The sequence below is a fragment of the Hemibagrus wyckioides genome, linkage group LG25, assembly GCF_019097595.1.
Source record: "Hemibagrus wyckioides isolate EC202008001 linkage group LG25, SWU_Hwy_1.0, whole genome shotgun sequence".
Lineage (NCBI taxonomy): Eukaryota > Metazoa > Chordata > Actinopteri > Siluriformes > Bagridae > Hemibagrus > Hemibagrus wyckioides.
The window spans coordinates 9418909-9436804 of record NC_080734.1 but is presented as its reverse complement, the minus strand read 5'-3'; the positions used below and the strand labels follow the sequence as shown (position 1 = coordinate 9436804).

The following is a 17896-nucleotide window of genomic DNA, read 5'->3' as shown; positions in this document are numbered from 1 at the left end:
TTAGGCAGGTGGTCATAATGTTATGCCTGATCAGTGTGTATATTCACATCTGGATTGCTGCCCACCAGTAGAAAACCCTTGCAATAGACTATACCCACTGTATTAGCTTTCACTTGCTTGTTACTTTTGTCACAGCGGTTAATTTTCGTTTACTTGTAAACATTCACATACTTGTTAGCTTTCGCGCACCTGTTCGTTTTTGTTTGTTAGTTTGAGTTCACTTACAAAATGAAAGAAAAAGAAGGGATGAATAAAAACATCCTTATAAGTAGTAATTGTGAATTCAAGCTGATCACGTTTCTTAAATGCACTTTAAAGCCTCGCCTAGTTTCCGCTGTGATCCAGTGTTTGCAAATTATACAAATTTGCTTGACTTGGCACTTTTCCAACACACACGCTACAAGTTTCTTCCAACACAATACATTAGGTATTTGTTTTACATTACGGTTGGGACGATTTATCAGCATGACAATATACAGTGAGACTTAAATCAACCATTAATAATGTTAATAGCGTGGAGCAAAAACGTATAGTCTTCCACAGATGTTTTTTCCACATGTGCTTTCACACTGTATTGTGGAAAAGTAAATGTTATAATCCTCTACATCCACTTTAAACAGAATCCTAGCCGTTTCTCAAACCGAATAAATAAAAACTCCCAGCACTGCCTCTGGACTTTTATTGAGTTGAATACACCAAGTTGCCATGTTTCAAAACAGGAAGCTGTAAACAGATGCAGAAAAACGGTCATCTCTGTGTCATTTGTCTTAGGACGTGTTCACACATGTCACACATCAGCCATTATTCAGTGAGACTAGACTGTTTCATAACATGCAATTTTCACACTATGTCCTTTCCTTATATAGCCTGTGTTTCCTGTTCTGTTTTTCTTTCCTTGTTGCCATGGGAACTAATAGGTCACACCTATTTTGTCCTTATTATAGCCTGTATTTAAAGCCTGTTTGATAATTTAATGTGAAACGTAGTTAGCTGTATTTTACAAAGCTGTATATTGTATGTTTCATAATCTCTAGTGATTTGTGTTGAGGATTTTTGTTTTTGCCTGGCACTTTAGATTTAGTGGGTTTTTTTTTAGTTTCAGTATTAAACTGGGCTGTTAATCAGCCACTTATGGATTGTCCCAGGGTGAATAACATTGGTTGTTAATTGGTGTAGATCACCATTCAACATACACCCAGGGTAGACGGTGCAGTTCCACTACAACAGACACTTCATGTACATTAAAGTACAAACAACATATAAAATACTTTGTGTATTATTTGATGAATATTGTATTATAGACATGACACTGTGGCACAATATACAGATTTTAGAACTCCACACTTTTACATACCTTTTGCTCATGCTTTTTTCCAGGGCTGTAACATTTACAGTATCATCTATCATACAACAGTTAGACCCAGTTTGATAAGTCAAGAGTGCTAATATTTAGTATAACAGCATTGGTACATATCACCTGATTTGACTTTATTTGAAAGTTTATTTATTTATTTTAGAAAGTTTCATTTCCAGCAATAGTCCATTATACACCGATCAGCCATAACATTATGACCACCTGCCTAATATTGTGTTGGTACCCCTTTTGCTGCCAAAACAGTCCTGACCTGTCAAGGCATGGACTCCACTAGATCCATGAAGGTGTGCTGTGGTATCTGGCACCAACATGTCAGCAGCCACCTCGCAACTTACAAGATATACAAGACTTTTGATAGATACTGACCACTGCAGACCGGGAACACCCCACAAGAGCTGCAGTTTTGGAGATGCTCTGATCCAGTCATCTAGCCATCACAATTTGGCCCTTCTCAAACTCGCTCAAATCCTTACGCTTGCCTGTTTTTTCTGCTTCTGACACATCAACATTGAGGACAAAATGTTCACTTGCTGCCTAATATATCCCACCCACTAACATGTGCCATGATGAGGAGATAATCAGTGTTATTCACTTCACCTGTCACTGCTCATAATGTTATGGCTGTTCGGTGTATATTCAAATTAGTACCTCAGTTACTACAGGCCGTGAGTGACATTCAGCACTTGTGCGATATTGCTTAATTATATATAATTATGTTAACAGCAAAGACAACTAACACCAACTGAACCGTGTCCATAAATGTTAGGTTTATTACAGTAATACTGGCTGTGCTCAGTGGGTAGGATGAGCAGCCTTCCTCTATCGCCATGTGTGAGAAGTTAAACTGGTGTTTTGTCTTTTTCTCTTTTAGCTAATGGTGAATTTAAGCTTAAAAGAACAAAGAATCCTTATTGACTTTACATAAAATGCAGTGAGTGCATATCATATATTAATGGAATAAGAACAGAAACAAAAACATTAGTGGATTAGAACGGATTGTTGCTCAGTCGTTTAGACAGACACAGTTTGCAACCTCTCCTCTGACTCACATGAGACAGTCCAGTGCTACAGTAATAATAATTGATGTATAATCTAAAGAGAAGGCCTGGGTGAATGCAGTAGTGAGCTCTGCATGAGGGTAAACCTCTCCGTCAGCCTCCGTCAGGAAGATGAGTGATGACTCATGAGCATTTCCGCTTTGCCCTTGGAATAATTACAGCTCAGCATATCAGAAGGTCAGTTCCCAGTAGGTATAGGTGTTTAGCCTGGCTAGCGTAGCTCAGATGCCAATCCTGTAGACTTAAATAACCCTGAGAAAGTTGTCCCTGTGTCCAATATACTCCAGTATTTACTGTTAGTTAGAATTGTACTTCCAGCCTAGCCATTTTATTTTAGCTACTGGAATCAGGGTTAGGGTTTAGGGTTAGAGTTAAAGTTAGGGTTACCCTAACCGTAGTCTAAACTGTTGTTAATAAAAAAAAAACACCTGCTAACTTAGTTGAATATACCCAGGTAATATTAGTGAAACTTACTTCAGCATGGGTTTTCATATTAGATGGAGCTTGTGCTTGCCCTACAGAGGCAAAAATGACACTTGTTATAAGCATGTTTTTTTCCTCTCAGGCATATGGAAATATTGAACTGAGGTATGTTCGAGGTGCTCATCTTTCAGCTAAAAAATTAGAACAGTACTTTTTTCTAGGTTGATGAACCTGATTGGATGCTGTACTAAAATGACTGGATGCGAAATTTTGCCCATTTGAGTAATAAATGAAGCATTATGATTCACTGACCGGATGAGAGAAGAAAAGACCCTTGAGATTTAGTACTTTAAAGGACTAAATATAAAAGTAACGTTTGGTCTTTTTTTGTTTTTTTTCTTGGGAATGTAATTAATTTCAAGAATTTAGTTCCAATAAAAAAGATGTCTGATATGGGGTGTTTTTTCATGTTGGTTCCATCATAGGGCCCAAAAAGCTGGGAAAAGCGAATGGGTGTTTAATGGAAGGAAATTGGAAACCATAGCTTTTAAGTTGGACATCCGTCTGTCTTTTTCTCTTTCTTTTCCTCTATTAATTTCTCTTCTATTAATGTATCGTTCTCTCTACATTTCTCTGGCTATTGCATCCTTTTAATGTCTCTTTATTTGTCTGTCTCATTATCTGTTTGTATTCTCTCTCTCTGTCACTCTCTCTCTCTCTCTCTCTCTCTCTCTCTCTCTCTCTATCAGACTCCTCATTTTCTAAATCTGTTTCCTCCTGTCTGTATGTCATGTCTTTTTCTTTCTCTACCCTTGTTCAAACACACACACACACACACACAGAGCTGTTTTTGGATGTTTTGTGTCAGCTTTTGTTGTCCGGTTGTGTGTACAGATCTCTCAGGTGTAGCCCCCCCTGTAATTTCCGGGTGCTAAAAATATGCTACGGTTGTCATGGTGATAACCTTCTTCCTTTAGCATGAGAAATTGAACGGGTAACAGACTTTGATTCTAGTACCGGTTTGATTCATATTGTTGAGTCATCATGGCATTGATGACGTTGTGGCTTTATTAAATGAAGAAACTGTGTCTAAACGATCAGTCAGGCAATAAATTTCATACACACACACACACAGACACGATCATTCGTCACTGTCTTCCATTATTTAGGCATGTTCTCCACAGTGTTTCCTCAGTCACGTCACACAGCACCCTGACAGCCATGTGACAGAAGTAATATTTATGAATGTAGTTTTGTATAAAACTGACTTTTCTGACCTTTTTTATGGACATGTAGAAATGATTAGGCTCAGCGGTGTTGTAAGGTTTATTCCCTCACACACTCATTTCCAGTAACCACTCTATCCTGGTCAGGGCTCTGGTGGATCCGAAAACCTGTCCCAGAAACACATGGTGTGAGGCAGAAATACACTATGAATGGGATACCAATACATCTCATACGACCACACACACATGCACATTCACACAATCATGCCTATCTAGGGGAATGTTCTTACCTACTGGCATGTTTTTAGAAGGAAACATCCAGGAGAAGCTAGAATAAAACTCAATGGATTTCTAAACACCTTATAACTGATATGGTCCCAAGAATTGTTGTTTCTACACTAAATTGCCAAAAGTTTTGGGACACCCCTCCAAATCATTGAATTCAGGTGTTGTTTTTCAGGGGTTGGGCTCGGCCCCTTAGTTCCAGTGAAAGGAACTCTTAATGCTTCAGCATACCAAGACATTTTGGATAATTTCATGCTCCCAACTTTGTGGGAACAGTTTGGAGATGACCCCTTCCTGTTCCAACATGACTGCACACCAGTGCACAAAGCAAGGTCCATAAAGACATGGATGAGCGAGTTTGGTGTGGAGGAACTTGACTGTCCTGCACAGAGTCCTGACCTCAACCCGATAGAACACCTTTGGGATGAATTAGAGCGGAGACTACGAGCCAGGCCTTCTCGTCCAACATCATTGTCTGACCTCACAAATGTGCTTCTAGAGAAATGGTCAAAAAGTTATAGCTGCAAAGGGTGGGCCATTTCCATATTACATTCATGTGCAAGTAAAGGCAGACATCCCAAAACTTTTGGCAATATAGGGTAGGTATAGAATTTGTCTAGGTAGATGTGGAGCAGACAAATGGTACAGAGGAGCAGATTGAATCCTAGAAAAAAAGGCGTCTCAAAGATTATCCTTCCATTAAGTGGTATCTTGTTATATAATCATAAGTTACTAATATTTAAAAAGCCCTGTATGATTTGAAATGGTCTCTCTGGTATTAATTACTCCATGGCTTGAGTTATGTAATATTTCCGTGACATAATGAGAATTATCTGTATCAATAACAAAATTTACCTCCTTTCTTTCTAGATCAGCACCAATATATTCAGAACTCTGCCTCCGAGTGATAACCCCGATTTCGACCCTGAAGAAGACGAGCCCACGCTGGAGGCCTCGTGGCCACACATGCAGGTACAGCAGCAGTGTAAACAACTGCTCATGTTGCATCAGCACCACTTTTCTTATGACTACCTGTCAGACTGCTAAAGAGTAAGCTAGGAAGGACTTTCTTAACGTGATGCATCTTGAACATAAATGATATTTTAATAGCATGAGCACAGTATGTAAAAATCACTTCTAGCAGTTTATATGTATACACAAGGCATTGTGCTAGAAGCACCTTCAGCTATCCTGTAGCAGACGTTTTAGAAGATGCCATGGTTTTATGGTCTGTAGAAGGAAACAAGACTTAGTGTTTTTTTTTTTTAATCTGCATATTAAATTGTCATGATATGCTCTAAATTTGTTATGAAATCGAATCGAACGCTGATGATGTCACTTCCTGACCGTATTTGTGACTTGTGTTTTTCTGCTTATTGTTTCTTTTTTCTCCCAGCTGGTGTACGAGTTTTTCCTGCGTTTCATAGAAAACCCGGATTTTCAGGCGAGCACAGCCAAGCGCTACATCGACCAGAAGTTTGTGCTGCAGGTGTGTGTCTTGTGTGTATAAGATGCCACAAGTTATGTAAGTTTTGCTAAGTTATTATTTCCTATAACGGCACACCCCAAAGTGATTTTATTCCTCTTATACCACTACAATCTGTCAATAATGACAATATATGATCATTTATTTATGAACAGCATTAACATTTCATCTGAAAAAGAATATTTTATCTGTTTATAATTCCATTTAATGTGTGGAACATCTGCAAAACAAGTTCATTCCTATTATCAATTCATCATATTTTCAACTGTCTATCCTGGTTAATAATATGACAAAAAAAAAAGATTTATTAATTATCATACTCTCAGTACTTGTTACTGGGATACCACTGAGACTATATCCTTTGTGCCTTTAGTATCTTTATAAATAATTGGACCTTCAGTTGCCCTGGTGTTCTTTAAAGGTAAACCAAATACTAGAAACTCTGGTTGCTCACCAACATAGCAAGCTTCTATTTTTGGTCTTGTGGTAAGTCATACCAGCTGATGTACCACAACAATAAATATAGCTGATAAAATGTGTGATGTACAGTTCATGAATAAATAAAAAAAAATTATTTATCAAATTTCGGTGATATAAGAGGAATTTAACACTTCAGGACATGTCGTTGTAGGAAAATCAACCTGTTCACTGTTTTAATGAAATCATATTTAAATTCATGAATTAAATCAGATTTTGAATAAATCAATATCCATTATCCCTCCTTATCCCTTTTACCTCACATATATTTCATGTTTCTGTTTCCACCCATCATACAATAAAGAGTGTGCCACTTTTTTCGACCCCTGGGTCAATAAACAACACTTTACTTAATCAAACCTAGAACAAGGCGGTGGTAGCTGATGTGGTTAAGCCTCTGAGTTGATAATTGGAAGGTCGGAGTTGAAGCCTCTGCACTGACAAGCTGTCACTGTTGGTCCCTTGAGCAAGACCCTTAACCCTTTCTGCTCCAGGGTGCTGCATCATGACTGACCCTGTGCTCTGACCCCAACTTCCAAAGCAGGGATATGTGAAGAAAGAATTTCACTGTGCTGTAATATATATGCGACAAAAATAAATGCTGCTACTTCTTAATACATGATCAGACCTGTCCAGTGACACTGCATTGTTATTTGTGAACATCCATCTATCTATCCATCCATCCATTCATTTTCTCTACCACTTATCCCAGGGAACTTTGTAGGCAAGGTGTGGATGTGTTGCCAACCCGTCACAAGGCACAATCACACACACAAATTCATACACTACTGACAATTTAAAAATATCAGTCAGCCTACAAAGCATTTCTTTGTCCTCCTGAGTACCCAGAGGAAACCCGTGACTCAGAAGGGAGAACTCACACAGGGTGAATTTAAGGCAGGAATCAGTCCCCCAACCCTGGAGGTACGAGGCAAATGTGCTAAGCCACTGTGCCCCTCTGCATGTGTAAAATAAGTATTGAAAATGTCACCATTTTTCTCAGTAAACATATTTCTAAAGTTGCTATTGAAATGAAATGACAAGGGGCCGGACTGCTTTCTAATTACTGATTGGTTTCCACTGGTGTCTTGGCTTTCAATGCCTTTGTGCTCAATACTTTTTCCCTGTGTCATTTCACATTATTAGACAACTTAATTCATGGACATCTCTGCTTTGATTTCTTTGCATGTGTGGGTTGCATGGGTTGTTCCAAACATCTGGAGAAAATTTCGTGTCAATATCACCTTTAGAAATATATTTACTGAGACAAATGGTGACGTGTTCAATACTTTATTTTACCCGCTGCATACAGTAAATTGACCCTGAACTTAGAAGTATTTAGAAGAAGCTGCTTATATCATATTACAAACACGTGTGAAGAAGTCCAGACTCTCCAGCTGGAAGTTTTTTTTTTTTGCTCTCCGGAGGGATTCCCTCTGCTCGTCTCAAAACCGTACACTTCCCCTGTGAGAATGCTGGCCTGGCTCGGACGGGGCCGAAAGCTGGAGGTGACGAGTGAGTTTCCATGATGCGAGAGCTTCCCGCCAGAGCTTTAAATAGCACACTAATGTTTACTCTGCAGGAAGAGGAGAGACAGTGGTGCGGTCAGATACAGAGGAAGAGAAAGACTGGCTTAGGAAGATTAGCGAAGAGAGTGAGCGTGGAAAGGGAAAATCTTTAAAGCCAAGTGTTCCACATAACTGCCTCAGTTTTTTTTACTGCAAGCTGTGACTTTAGGCTTGTATTATTTACATGGATTTGTGAAGACTAACTTGCAGTGAGCCGGGATTAAAGCCCTAGGGAATTTAATGTTAATCCGTGATTGATTGCTAATGAGGTTAATGTTTTCTCATTGGCACAACCTGCAGTAACCTACACAGTCTATTAGAACTTTATAAGAACTTTGTTAGCACTTTTCTTGTTTCTGTGTGAAGTCAGTGGGTCTAATCTGACACTCATCCCTCCTACTGAGCACAGAGCATTCCTTGTTCGGTGGTTGTCTGTTTGATACCAAACCTGAGTGCTTCATATTACACATATTTATTACTTCACAGTATATTCCCCTGAAGGTTGTGTGCTTTTAACATGGTACACAATACATATTGGGAATAATCTTCAAGGGCAGATTGTGTAGAAAGATTACAGGAGTGATTCACCATTAAGAATGCAGCAATGGATATAAACCTATAACGTTTTCCAAAGACAACAGATGAAAGAAATAGTTTTTAAGGTTTACTGGTGTCATATTCACTCATACTCAGTCACCTCAATTTCTGGGGCAATTCTTTCTACCTTATTTCAGCCTTCCAATTTGAGTCAATTCCTCAAATATGGTGTAGGTTTACTGATCAGAAGGTTGTGAGTTTAAACCCCAGGTCCACCAAGCTGCCACTGCTGGGCCCCTGAGCAAGGCCCTTAACCCTCAATTGCTCAGTTGTATAAAAAATGAAATAAATTGTAAGTTGCTCTGGATAAGGGCATCAGCTAAATGCTATAAATGTAAAATATGGATGAATATGGTCACTGCTTCTGTTGTTTCTTCCTTATATACAGTACACTAATATGGGTCAGCTGTTAATAATGTGTCTATCATACCCTCTTCTCCCTTCTTCTAACTTCTAAACTAATATCTTATCTCTCCTTTTCTCTTTCTTTCTCTTCATCTCCCCAATATTCTCTTCTCTCCTTCTGTCTCGTCCTCTCTTTCTATATTCTGCCGTTCTTTCTTATTTTGTCCCACATTCTCTCTGCTCATATTCTAATGTCTTTCCTTCTCTCTGTATTTGTCCCTCCCCTACCTTTCTTACTTGTTTAACCTGTCCTCATCTCTGCCTCAGCTCTTGGAGCTGTTTGACACAGAAGACCCCCGGGAGCGAGACTTCTTGAAAACCATCCTGCATCGCATCTATGGAAAATTCTTGGGCCTGCGTGCTTTCATCCGCAAACAAATCAACAACATTTTCTTACGGTAAGGCTACACACTGGAAAAAAAACACAAGCCTGGCAGCTCCATTAGCAAAATATCCTGAAAGAGAAACAGATGCTGCATCTGATGCTAACACAACTTGAGTTATTGTTATTGTTTTTTTCCAAACTAAAATTTAGTACAGTTCTGTTAGAAACAATGTTAGGTTTTATTTCATAGATTACAAAACAATTTGGCAGAAGCTTTTTAAACTGGGACTGTCAGAAACGTAGGCCACGCCCCTTTTACTAAGAATGACAGGAGCAGAGACCATGCATCTTTAATTAGGACTGACGGGCACAAGGCCACACCTCTTTTATTAGGATTGACAGGCACAGAGGTCAGGTGACTGTGTTTCTTTCATTCTCTCTCTCTCTCTCTCTCTCTCTCTGTTTCTCTTTCGGTGTGTATAATGTGCGTAACTTACACTGTGCAGCTGTCTGTGTGTGTGTGTGTGTGTGTGTGTGTGTGTGTGTTGCACCCACCCTGACCATCTGCTACGTTGTTTAAAATAGAAGTATGTGTGTTGGAGTGTTCCAGCAAGTGGGCACAGTAAGGTATACTCATTCACCTCTTAGCCTAAAATAGATTGCCAGAATGACAAAGCCCTGTTTATTTATTTAGGGCTTCCACCATGCTGATGCTCTTTTACCTTCACTGCATATACAGTGTACTCCCTCAGCCATTTTGTACATTTTAACTGCCAGGGCCTCCCAGTGCTTTAGTCTCTCCATGTACCAGGCTGTGAGCAGGAGAGTAAAAAAGTGTCTGGTGTTCACATTGTAGCTGTTGTGGCATGAGAACTAGATGATATTAATCCACTGCATCTCGCTGAGTGAACAAATTCATAAAAAGTAGGTCAAGTACACTGTTTGAAACAACAAAGTATAGCACTACAGTAATCACTGCTGACAGCAAAACACAACTGCTGAAATAAATGCAAGTGCAGAGGAACAGAGTGTGAGGAAATGTAGAAACTGTAATGTGTGTTAGTGCTAAGAGTGTGTTCTCTCCTCAGGTTCATCTATGAGACCGAACATTTCAATGGAGTAGCTGAACTTCTGGAGATCCTGGGCAGGTCAGTTAATGCTAGACATTTCAGCATGAATGAACACTTTTTGTGTTATTGATGTGATTATTATATACTTCATTATTTAACTTACAGTGCTGAGATTATTGAGGGATTTGTACTGGATTATTTATTAGCTGTAAAAAAAAAAAATTGCATGATTTTCAGTGTATGATGATGGAAAAATATCTACAGAACATGTTCATTATAAAAGTAATTTTAACAGTAGATTAAGGTGTAGTGTTAGCTTTAATAAGTCATATGAAGTTAAACAGATCAGACTACTAAAATCAATTGTTAACTGAATCAGTTGTGAAATCTCTTATAAAATGAAAAAAATTAAATTTTTCTTCTGTGATTTGCTGACAATTGGTTCCCTATTCTCCAGTTTTGTCTTCCAAAAAACTGGAGAATAGGGAATCATTTGTCAGCAATCACAGCAATTTACTGCACAGGGTTCTGAAATATTTCTAAAACATTTTAGTTGATGCTTGAAATCCAGTTCAGCCAATGTGAGGTGTTCCTGTTTATTCTAGAAACATTTGCATGCATCAAACTAAATAACAACGATATTATTTTCCAAGCATTTTTTACCACCAACTACATGATATACGTACCATCACTACATAAAGGGAAGCTTTGTCAACCTGTTGATCTCTGACCTGGTCCAATTTCCAGTACATGCTTGGCTAGAGGGCTTTGTGTTATTTTTGCCTGAGGACCCCAGCACCTCTCTGATGATCTAAACCCACACACGTCTCTAGCTACTGTGTGTGCATCACTTCTGGGAAAGAGAAATTTCATGACCTCACAGGTTGCCTTTTTCAGTAGATTTTAATGCACATTTCCTCTGTACACTTTTTGTTTCTCGAATCCTCGTCACCATTTTAACAGAAGTGGATGCATCAGTGGAATTCACTGATTAATCATTAATGATTCCATTAATTATGAATTCGTTTTTTTTAAATAATTAATATGTTTAATTTAGTATGGAATAACAGCTGTGATGAGTACAGTACTGAATACAGTGTATCCCACTGTCCTTGGTGTTTATTGATCTAAGATCACAGTGTACGTTGGTCAGCAAATGAGTCGCGCCGGACTTTGTTTTTTTTTCTCTCACTCCCGTCTGAAGCTTAATGTATACATTTACTCACCATGTGATTCACTACACCCGAGATCATAAGACCATTTGCGTCCACAAACTCATGTGATTAGTTATTAAAGCAGTTGTTTCAAGTTATAGGGATACATCTGCACCCTGTGGCTACTTTATTAGGTATACCCACACTATATCACCAAAAGTTCACTCCAAATCATTGAATTCAGGTGTTCCAGTCACTTCCATGGCCACAAGTATATACAATCAAGCATATAGGCAGGCAGACTGCTTCTACAAACATTTGTGAAAGAATGGGTCGCTCTCAGGAGCTCAGTGTATTCAGTGAATTCAAGCGTGGTACCATGATAGGATGCCAGCTTCAATAAATCCATTCGTGGAAATTTCCACACTTGTGCAAGTAAATGCAGATGTCTCAAACTTTTGGCAATATGGTGTATGTTTTAGATATACTCTTGGCTCCTCTGTTACAAAATGGCTCCTCTGTTACAAAGTTTTAGATAGGAAGGGTTTAGTTTTCTTTTCTTTTCCTCAGGCTGCTTTCACCTTTCACAGTTTTCTTTTAACAGCGTGTTACTGTTTTTTTGTTTTAAACAGAGCTTAAAAAATTATATCAGAATTTCCAAGCTTTATTTCACCAAGTGCAATGCAAGGGGTCGGATGCGGTGGTGTAAAGCACGGCGCCACTGGACTCTAGAGCAGTGGAGACGTGTTCTCTGGTGTGACCAGTCACGCTTCTCTGTCTAGCAATCCGATAGACGAGTCTGGGTTTGGCGGTTGCCAGGAGAACAGTACTTGCCTGACTGCATTGTGCCCAGTGTAAAGTTTGCTGGAGAGGGGATTATGGTGTGGGGTTGTTTTTCAGGGGTTGGGCTTGGCCCCAGCATACCAAGACATTTTGGACAATTTCATGTTCCTAAGCCTTCTCATCCAACATCAGTGTCTGACCTCACAAATGCACTTCTAAAGGGAATGGTCAAAAATTCCCATGAACACACTCCTAATCCTTGTGGAAAGCCTTCCCAGAAGAGTTGAAGCTGTAAAGGGTAGAACAACTCCATATTACATTCATGTGCATGTAAAGGCAGACGTCCCAAAACTTTTGGCAATGTAGTTTATACTTTTTTTTTTTTTTTTTTTTTTACATAGGAAGGTTTTTTTCTGTTTTTTTTTTTTTCCATAGGCTGTGTTCACCTTTGGCAGATTTTTTTGTATAGCTGGTTATTGGTTTTGTTTTTGTTTTTTAAGCAGAGCTTCCAAAGAAAAATGCATTGAGAACTGAGAAAAAAAAATGCGAACAGTGCGTCAGAGAAACAATTTACTAGAAATGTCAAGAAACGTAAATAAAACTAAGAAATGTTGTGCCTTTTGAAGTTTTGCCTCCAAAGCCACAGCAAAGGCAACTTTGTCTACTGCAGAAGTAAACACAAAGAAAATAATAACAATAATAATAATAATAATAAATCATAGCTTGAAATCTAGGCTAGTTAATTCGCTGAAACTAGCTAGAATTAGTAAGAGTATACAGCAACAATACACTTCACTCTGATGTAACACAATCACTGCATATACACTATATTGCCAAAAGTTTTGGGACGTCTGCCTTTACATGCACATGAATGTAATATGGAGTTGTTCTGCCCTTCTGCTATAACAGCTTCAACTCTTCTGGGAAGGCTTTCCACAAGGTTTAGGACTGTGTTTATGGGAATTTTTCACCATTCCACTAGAATTCTGCATTTGTGAGGTCAGACACTGATGTTGGACGAAAAGGTCTGGCTCGCAGTCTCCGCTCTAATTCATCCCAAAGGTGTTCTATCAGGTTGAGGTCAGGACTCTGTGCAGGCCAGTCAAGTTCCACCACACCAAACTCGCTCATTCATGTCTTTATGGACCTTGCTTTGGTTAATGGTGCGTAGTCATGCTGGAACAGGAAGGGGTCATCCCCAAACTGTTCCCACAAAGAAATTGTGCAAAATGTCTTGGTATGCTGAAGCATTAAGAGTTCCTTTCACTGGAACCAAGGGGCCAAGCCCAACCCCTGAAAAACAACACCTGAATTCAACGATTTTGGAGGGGTGTCACAACACTTTTGGCAAAATAGTGTATGTATCAATATATATCAATATATATCATCAATATATAATAGCTTTATAAAAAACAGATTGGTCACATATCTCTCTACTGGATCTGACTGTTTTGACAGTGGGTAATATAAGCAAGCTTCAAGCCTTGATGAAACGTGACTCATTTCTCTGTGAATGTTTGTGTAATCGCTATTTCTGCTCTCACAGCATCATCAACGGGTTTGCATTGCCGCTGAAGGCCGAACACAAGCAGTTCCTGATGAAGGTGCTCATTCCCATGCACACTGCCAAAACCCTCGCACTCTTCCACGCACAGGTACAGTCTGAATGTTTATAAACCATTTACGTGCAGAGAATTCTTCACTGTAATCACCCATTAACTTAGTCGCCAGTGTTGTTAGGTTGTGGTTAGACTACATATTTAGAAAAAGCATCAGCAGACTCCAGGATACACTGAGTCACCAACACAGGGTCAGAATTTTTTTTTTCCTGATGCATGCTGTTCTGAATTATAAATACAGAGTGCTGATTTGAATTGTTCTGTCTTCAGCCATGGTTCTTTCCTCTCGGTTTGGACAACAGCGCCACCCAGTGGCACACCCTCTGATATTTTATTGAAATATTTGCTCAGATGATGACTTAGATCCTGAATTCAGTATTTTAAAGTTATTAGGGAAGGCTTGGTTATTTATGAAAGTCAGCTCATTGCTAAATTAAGATATTTAGCTCTAATTTGAAATGTTCTCATGTTGGGTTCCTAGATTGTGCTACAGAACAATGTTTACACTATGCTTACGAGACCATGAGTTTGAATCCCGAACCACGTCACAGCCGTCTGTGGCTGGGAATCCATGTAAACACACATAGCTGAACTCACTGGGTAGAAGGAATAGAATTATCCTGTCACTCAGAGTGGCTGTAGCCTATCGTGACCCTCAGTGGAGCTCATGTATATCCTGTGATGCATGATCAGCAATTTAGAGGAAGCATGTTCTAGTATTCCCTCTCTGTGGCTGTTAGATGTGATTGCTAATGGGAAGCTAAAATGCAAATAAAATAATATTCTCATGTTGTGGTCTGATGTGTTTCTGTTACAGTTGGCGTACTGCGTGGTTCAGTTCCTGGAGAAGGATGCCACGCTCACAGAGCCGGTACGACACGACAGATGACTGTTTTGCTCACCGCTGCTCTTGCTTTTTATACCTACACTTAGCATTTTAATATGTTCATTCAAACTGTACAGTTGAAGATCATCATCTTCTTCTAATCTTCAGCTGTCCAGGTTTGGTGAGCCTGTGCCCTCTGTGGTCTCAGATTCCTGTTTCGGTTGACAGGAGTGGAACTTGACGTGATCTCATGCTGTTATAGCTCGTCTGCCTCAACAAGTCTTGCATTCTGAGATGCTTTTCTGCTTAGCACGTTCGTAAAGAGTGGTTAGATTGGTGATTTAAGTTTCTGTAACCTTTCCCTCATCAACAAATAATTGTTATGCACTTAACAACACTAGACAATGTTTTTACTCAGAAAATACCTTTTTAGGAGTCTTCCAAAATGTCTCATCAAAGACAATCTTGGAGTTTTTATTGAGTATTAAAGTGAAGGACCTTATATATCTGCTGTTTCTGACACAGTTGAAATACTGTAAGATGAAATTGTTGTAATACTATAAGAACGTCCTAAAAATTTTGCTTACCCTACCATGATTCTGCCATGAATATAGCCACTGATGCACGGCATTAACAGAACAATAAACGGACAAAAGTCATCAACAGGTCATTTCTGCAGAGTTGCTGCTCAATGGTTTTTGCTCAGTCATTCTGTTTAAAGTGACTATGATGTGTGACCATCTGAAAGACAGCTTAGAGCTGCTGTGTAAAGCAACATGGAGACATTAAGATTATTGATGTAAATCAATCAAGCATAACATTATGAGCAGTGAGAGGTGAAGTGAATAAGACTGATTATCTCCTCATCATGGCACCTGTTAGTGGGTGGGATATATCAGGCAGCAAGTGAACATTTTGTCCTCAAAGTTGATGTGTTAGAAGCAGGAAAATGGACAAGTGTAAGGATTTGAGCGAGTTTGACAAGGGCCAAAATGTGATGGCTAGACCACTGGATCAGAGCATCTCCAAAACTGCAGCTCTTGTTGGGTGTTCCCGGTCTGCAGTGGTCAGTATCTATTAAAAGCGTCCTTTAAGTCCTGTAAGTTGGAGGCCCCATCTCGCAACCTACAGGACTTAAAGGACCTGCTGCTAACATCTTGGTGCCAGATACCACAGCACACCTTCAGGGATCTAGTGGAGTACATGCCTCGACAGGTCAGAGCAGCAAAAGGGGGACCAGCACAGTATTAGGCAGGTGGTCATAATGTTATGCCTGAACGGTATCTTTAGCTTGGTTCTTCCAGGTCCCTCATAACAGGTTTGTGAAATTCCAGCAGTTTTGCAGGAAAATCACATGGATGTGATGTAATATATAGTATATACTAAAGAAATCTTCTCGAATAAAAAATATAAGAGATTTGAGACTCAGCTCGAGTTCATGGTGATATTGCACTCCAGGGAGAGGGAGCCTACAAGCCTGAAAAGACTCTTGCATCTGCTCCATGCAGTCACATAGTTTACATTCCGTGTTACACTGTGACAGTCAATGCATTCAGCTTTGTTTGTGTCCCTGCAGGTGATCCGGGGGCTTCTGAAATTCTGGCCCAAGACCTGCAGCCAGAAAGAGGTGAGACTGATAACACCTCAATGTGACATTAATGTGTGTCAGTAAAAAAAAAAAACATTGCTGTACACTTTTTCCAGCTTACTTAACCATATTTAACAGATGTTGCTGTAGCTTAGTAATAACCAACATCCAAAACCTTGACTTTGAATTTGAGTTTGACTTTTTATGTTATTTTATATTGCTATCACTCTATTAGAGTGTTTGTCACAATAATATACCAGTTCACCTGTTCACCAATATACCTGTTTAGAGGTGGTAATGCTGCTAATGAAAGAGAGAGAGAGAGAGAGAGAGAGAGAGAGAGAGCGATCCCAATGCACAGGATGGCAAACATGACTATTTGATTCACTTTAATTATTTGTATAGGGTTTTTAACATTGGACTTTGTTTCAAAGCAGCTTTACAGAAATATAAAAAAATATTGAATACAAAGAAAGGTTAAAAAATCAAATTCATATTTATTCCTAATGAAGAAGTCTGAGGCAGTGGTGGCAAGGTAAACTCCGTAAGATGATATGAGGAAGAAACCTTGAGAGGAACCAGACACAAAAGGAAACCCATTCTCATCTGGGTGACTAAAATTTACTCAGCTGTAAACGCTAATTCACATAAGCGGAAAGGATGCAGGAAATGAATACTCATTTGTTGTTAGTTGTATTTTCATGTTCACTTTGAATTGATCTGAGAGAACCTGTGAGTTTACCAGGTTTGGAGTGATGAACCATAGCTCACCCGTTTCATACATCAGCTACCAGCCAGGGAGGACAAATGCTATATGAAGGGTTTTTCCAGGCCTCCAAACCAAACTGTGTTGTGCTTGCTCCACTCGTGTGTTCAGGTCATGTTCCTGGGTGAAATCGAGGAGATTCTGGACGTCATTGAGCCGACACAGTTCAAGAAGATTCAAGAGCTTCTGTTTAAACAGATCTCCAAGTGTGTAGCTAGTCCTCATTTTCAGGTACAAACAAACAAAAATTATAGTCAGACTCTCATGGTCATCTTTCTGCATAGTAGAAATGCCAGCAGGTCGTACAGGCCAGAAATCTTTTGTCTGACTATAGTGAGTTCCTGCTGCTCACCATGTGGAATGATGCTTTTTTTTAAAACTATACGACTATGTGTTGTGCAGGTAGCAGAGCGATCGCTCTACTTCTGGAACAACGAGTACATTTTGAGTCTGATTGAGGAGAACATAGACAAGATCCTGCCCATCATGTTCAGCAGCCTGTACCGAGTCTCTAAAGAGCACTGGAACCAGTAAGTCCAGGCTAGATTACACACATCATGCTAGCAGAAGTTTGGGTGGTGACATGCGTTAAAAATACTTTTACTTTAAATATGTGCAGCGGTTAGATTTGCCAACTCACAGCTCCAGGGTCCAGAGTTTCTATGCATGTGGGTTTGCTCCAGATTTCCATGTTTCCTTCCACTTCCAAGAAACATGCCAGTAGGTGTTTTGGCTATATAAAATTGTCCCCAAGTGTGAATGAGCGTATTTGCATGGCACCCTGTGATGGACTGATGTCCCATCTGGGTTATAGTCCCACTTCACTCCCAGTGTTTCTGGAATAGGCTCCGGATCCACTTCAGCC

The 17896-nt window shown here is 39.5% G+C and overlaps 1 protein-coding gene across 2 annotated transcripts in view; it reads left to right on the top strand.

Annotated features, from left to right (window-relative positions):
• ppp2r5a (protein phosphatase 2, regulatory subunit B', alpha isoform) overlaps positions 1 to 17896 on the top strand; it is a 39283-nt gene that overhangs the window by 19618 nt on the left and 1769 nt on the right. For both annotated transcript variants that reach the window (XM_058379357.1, XM_058379356.1), the window contains exons 3-11: positions 5238 to 5339; positions 5764 to 5856; positions 9168 to 9298; positions 10314 to 10373; positions 13779 to 13887; positions 14669 to 14722; positions 16254 to 16304; positions 17143 to 17262; positions 17434 to 17561. In XM_058379357.1, coding sequence (XP_058235340.1) covers positions 5238 to 5339; positions 5764 to 5856; positions 9168 to 9298; positions 10314 to 10373; positions 13779 to 13887; positions 14669 to 14722; positions 16254 to 16304; positions 17143 to 17262; positions 17434 to 17561 — 848 coding nt within the window. The remainder of the gene's footprint in view (positions 1 to 5237; positions 5340 to 5763; positions 5857 to 9167; positions 9299 to 10313; positions 10374 to 13778; positions 13888 to 14668; positions 14723 to 16253; positions 16305 to 17142; positions 17263 to 17433; positions 17562 to 17896) is intronic.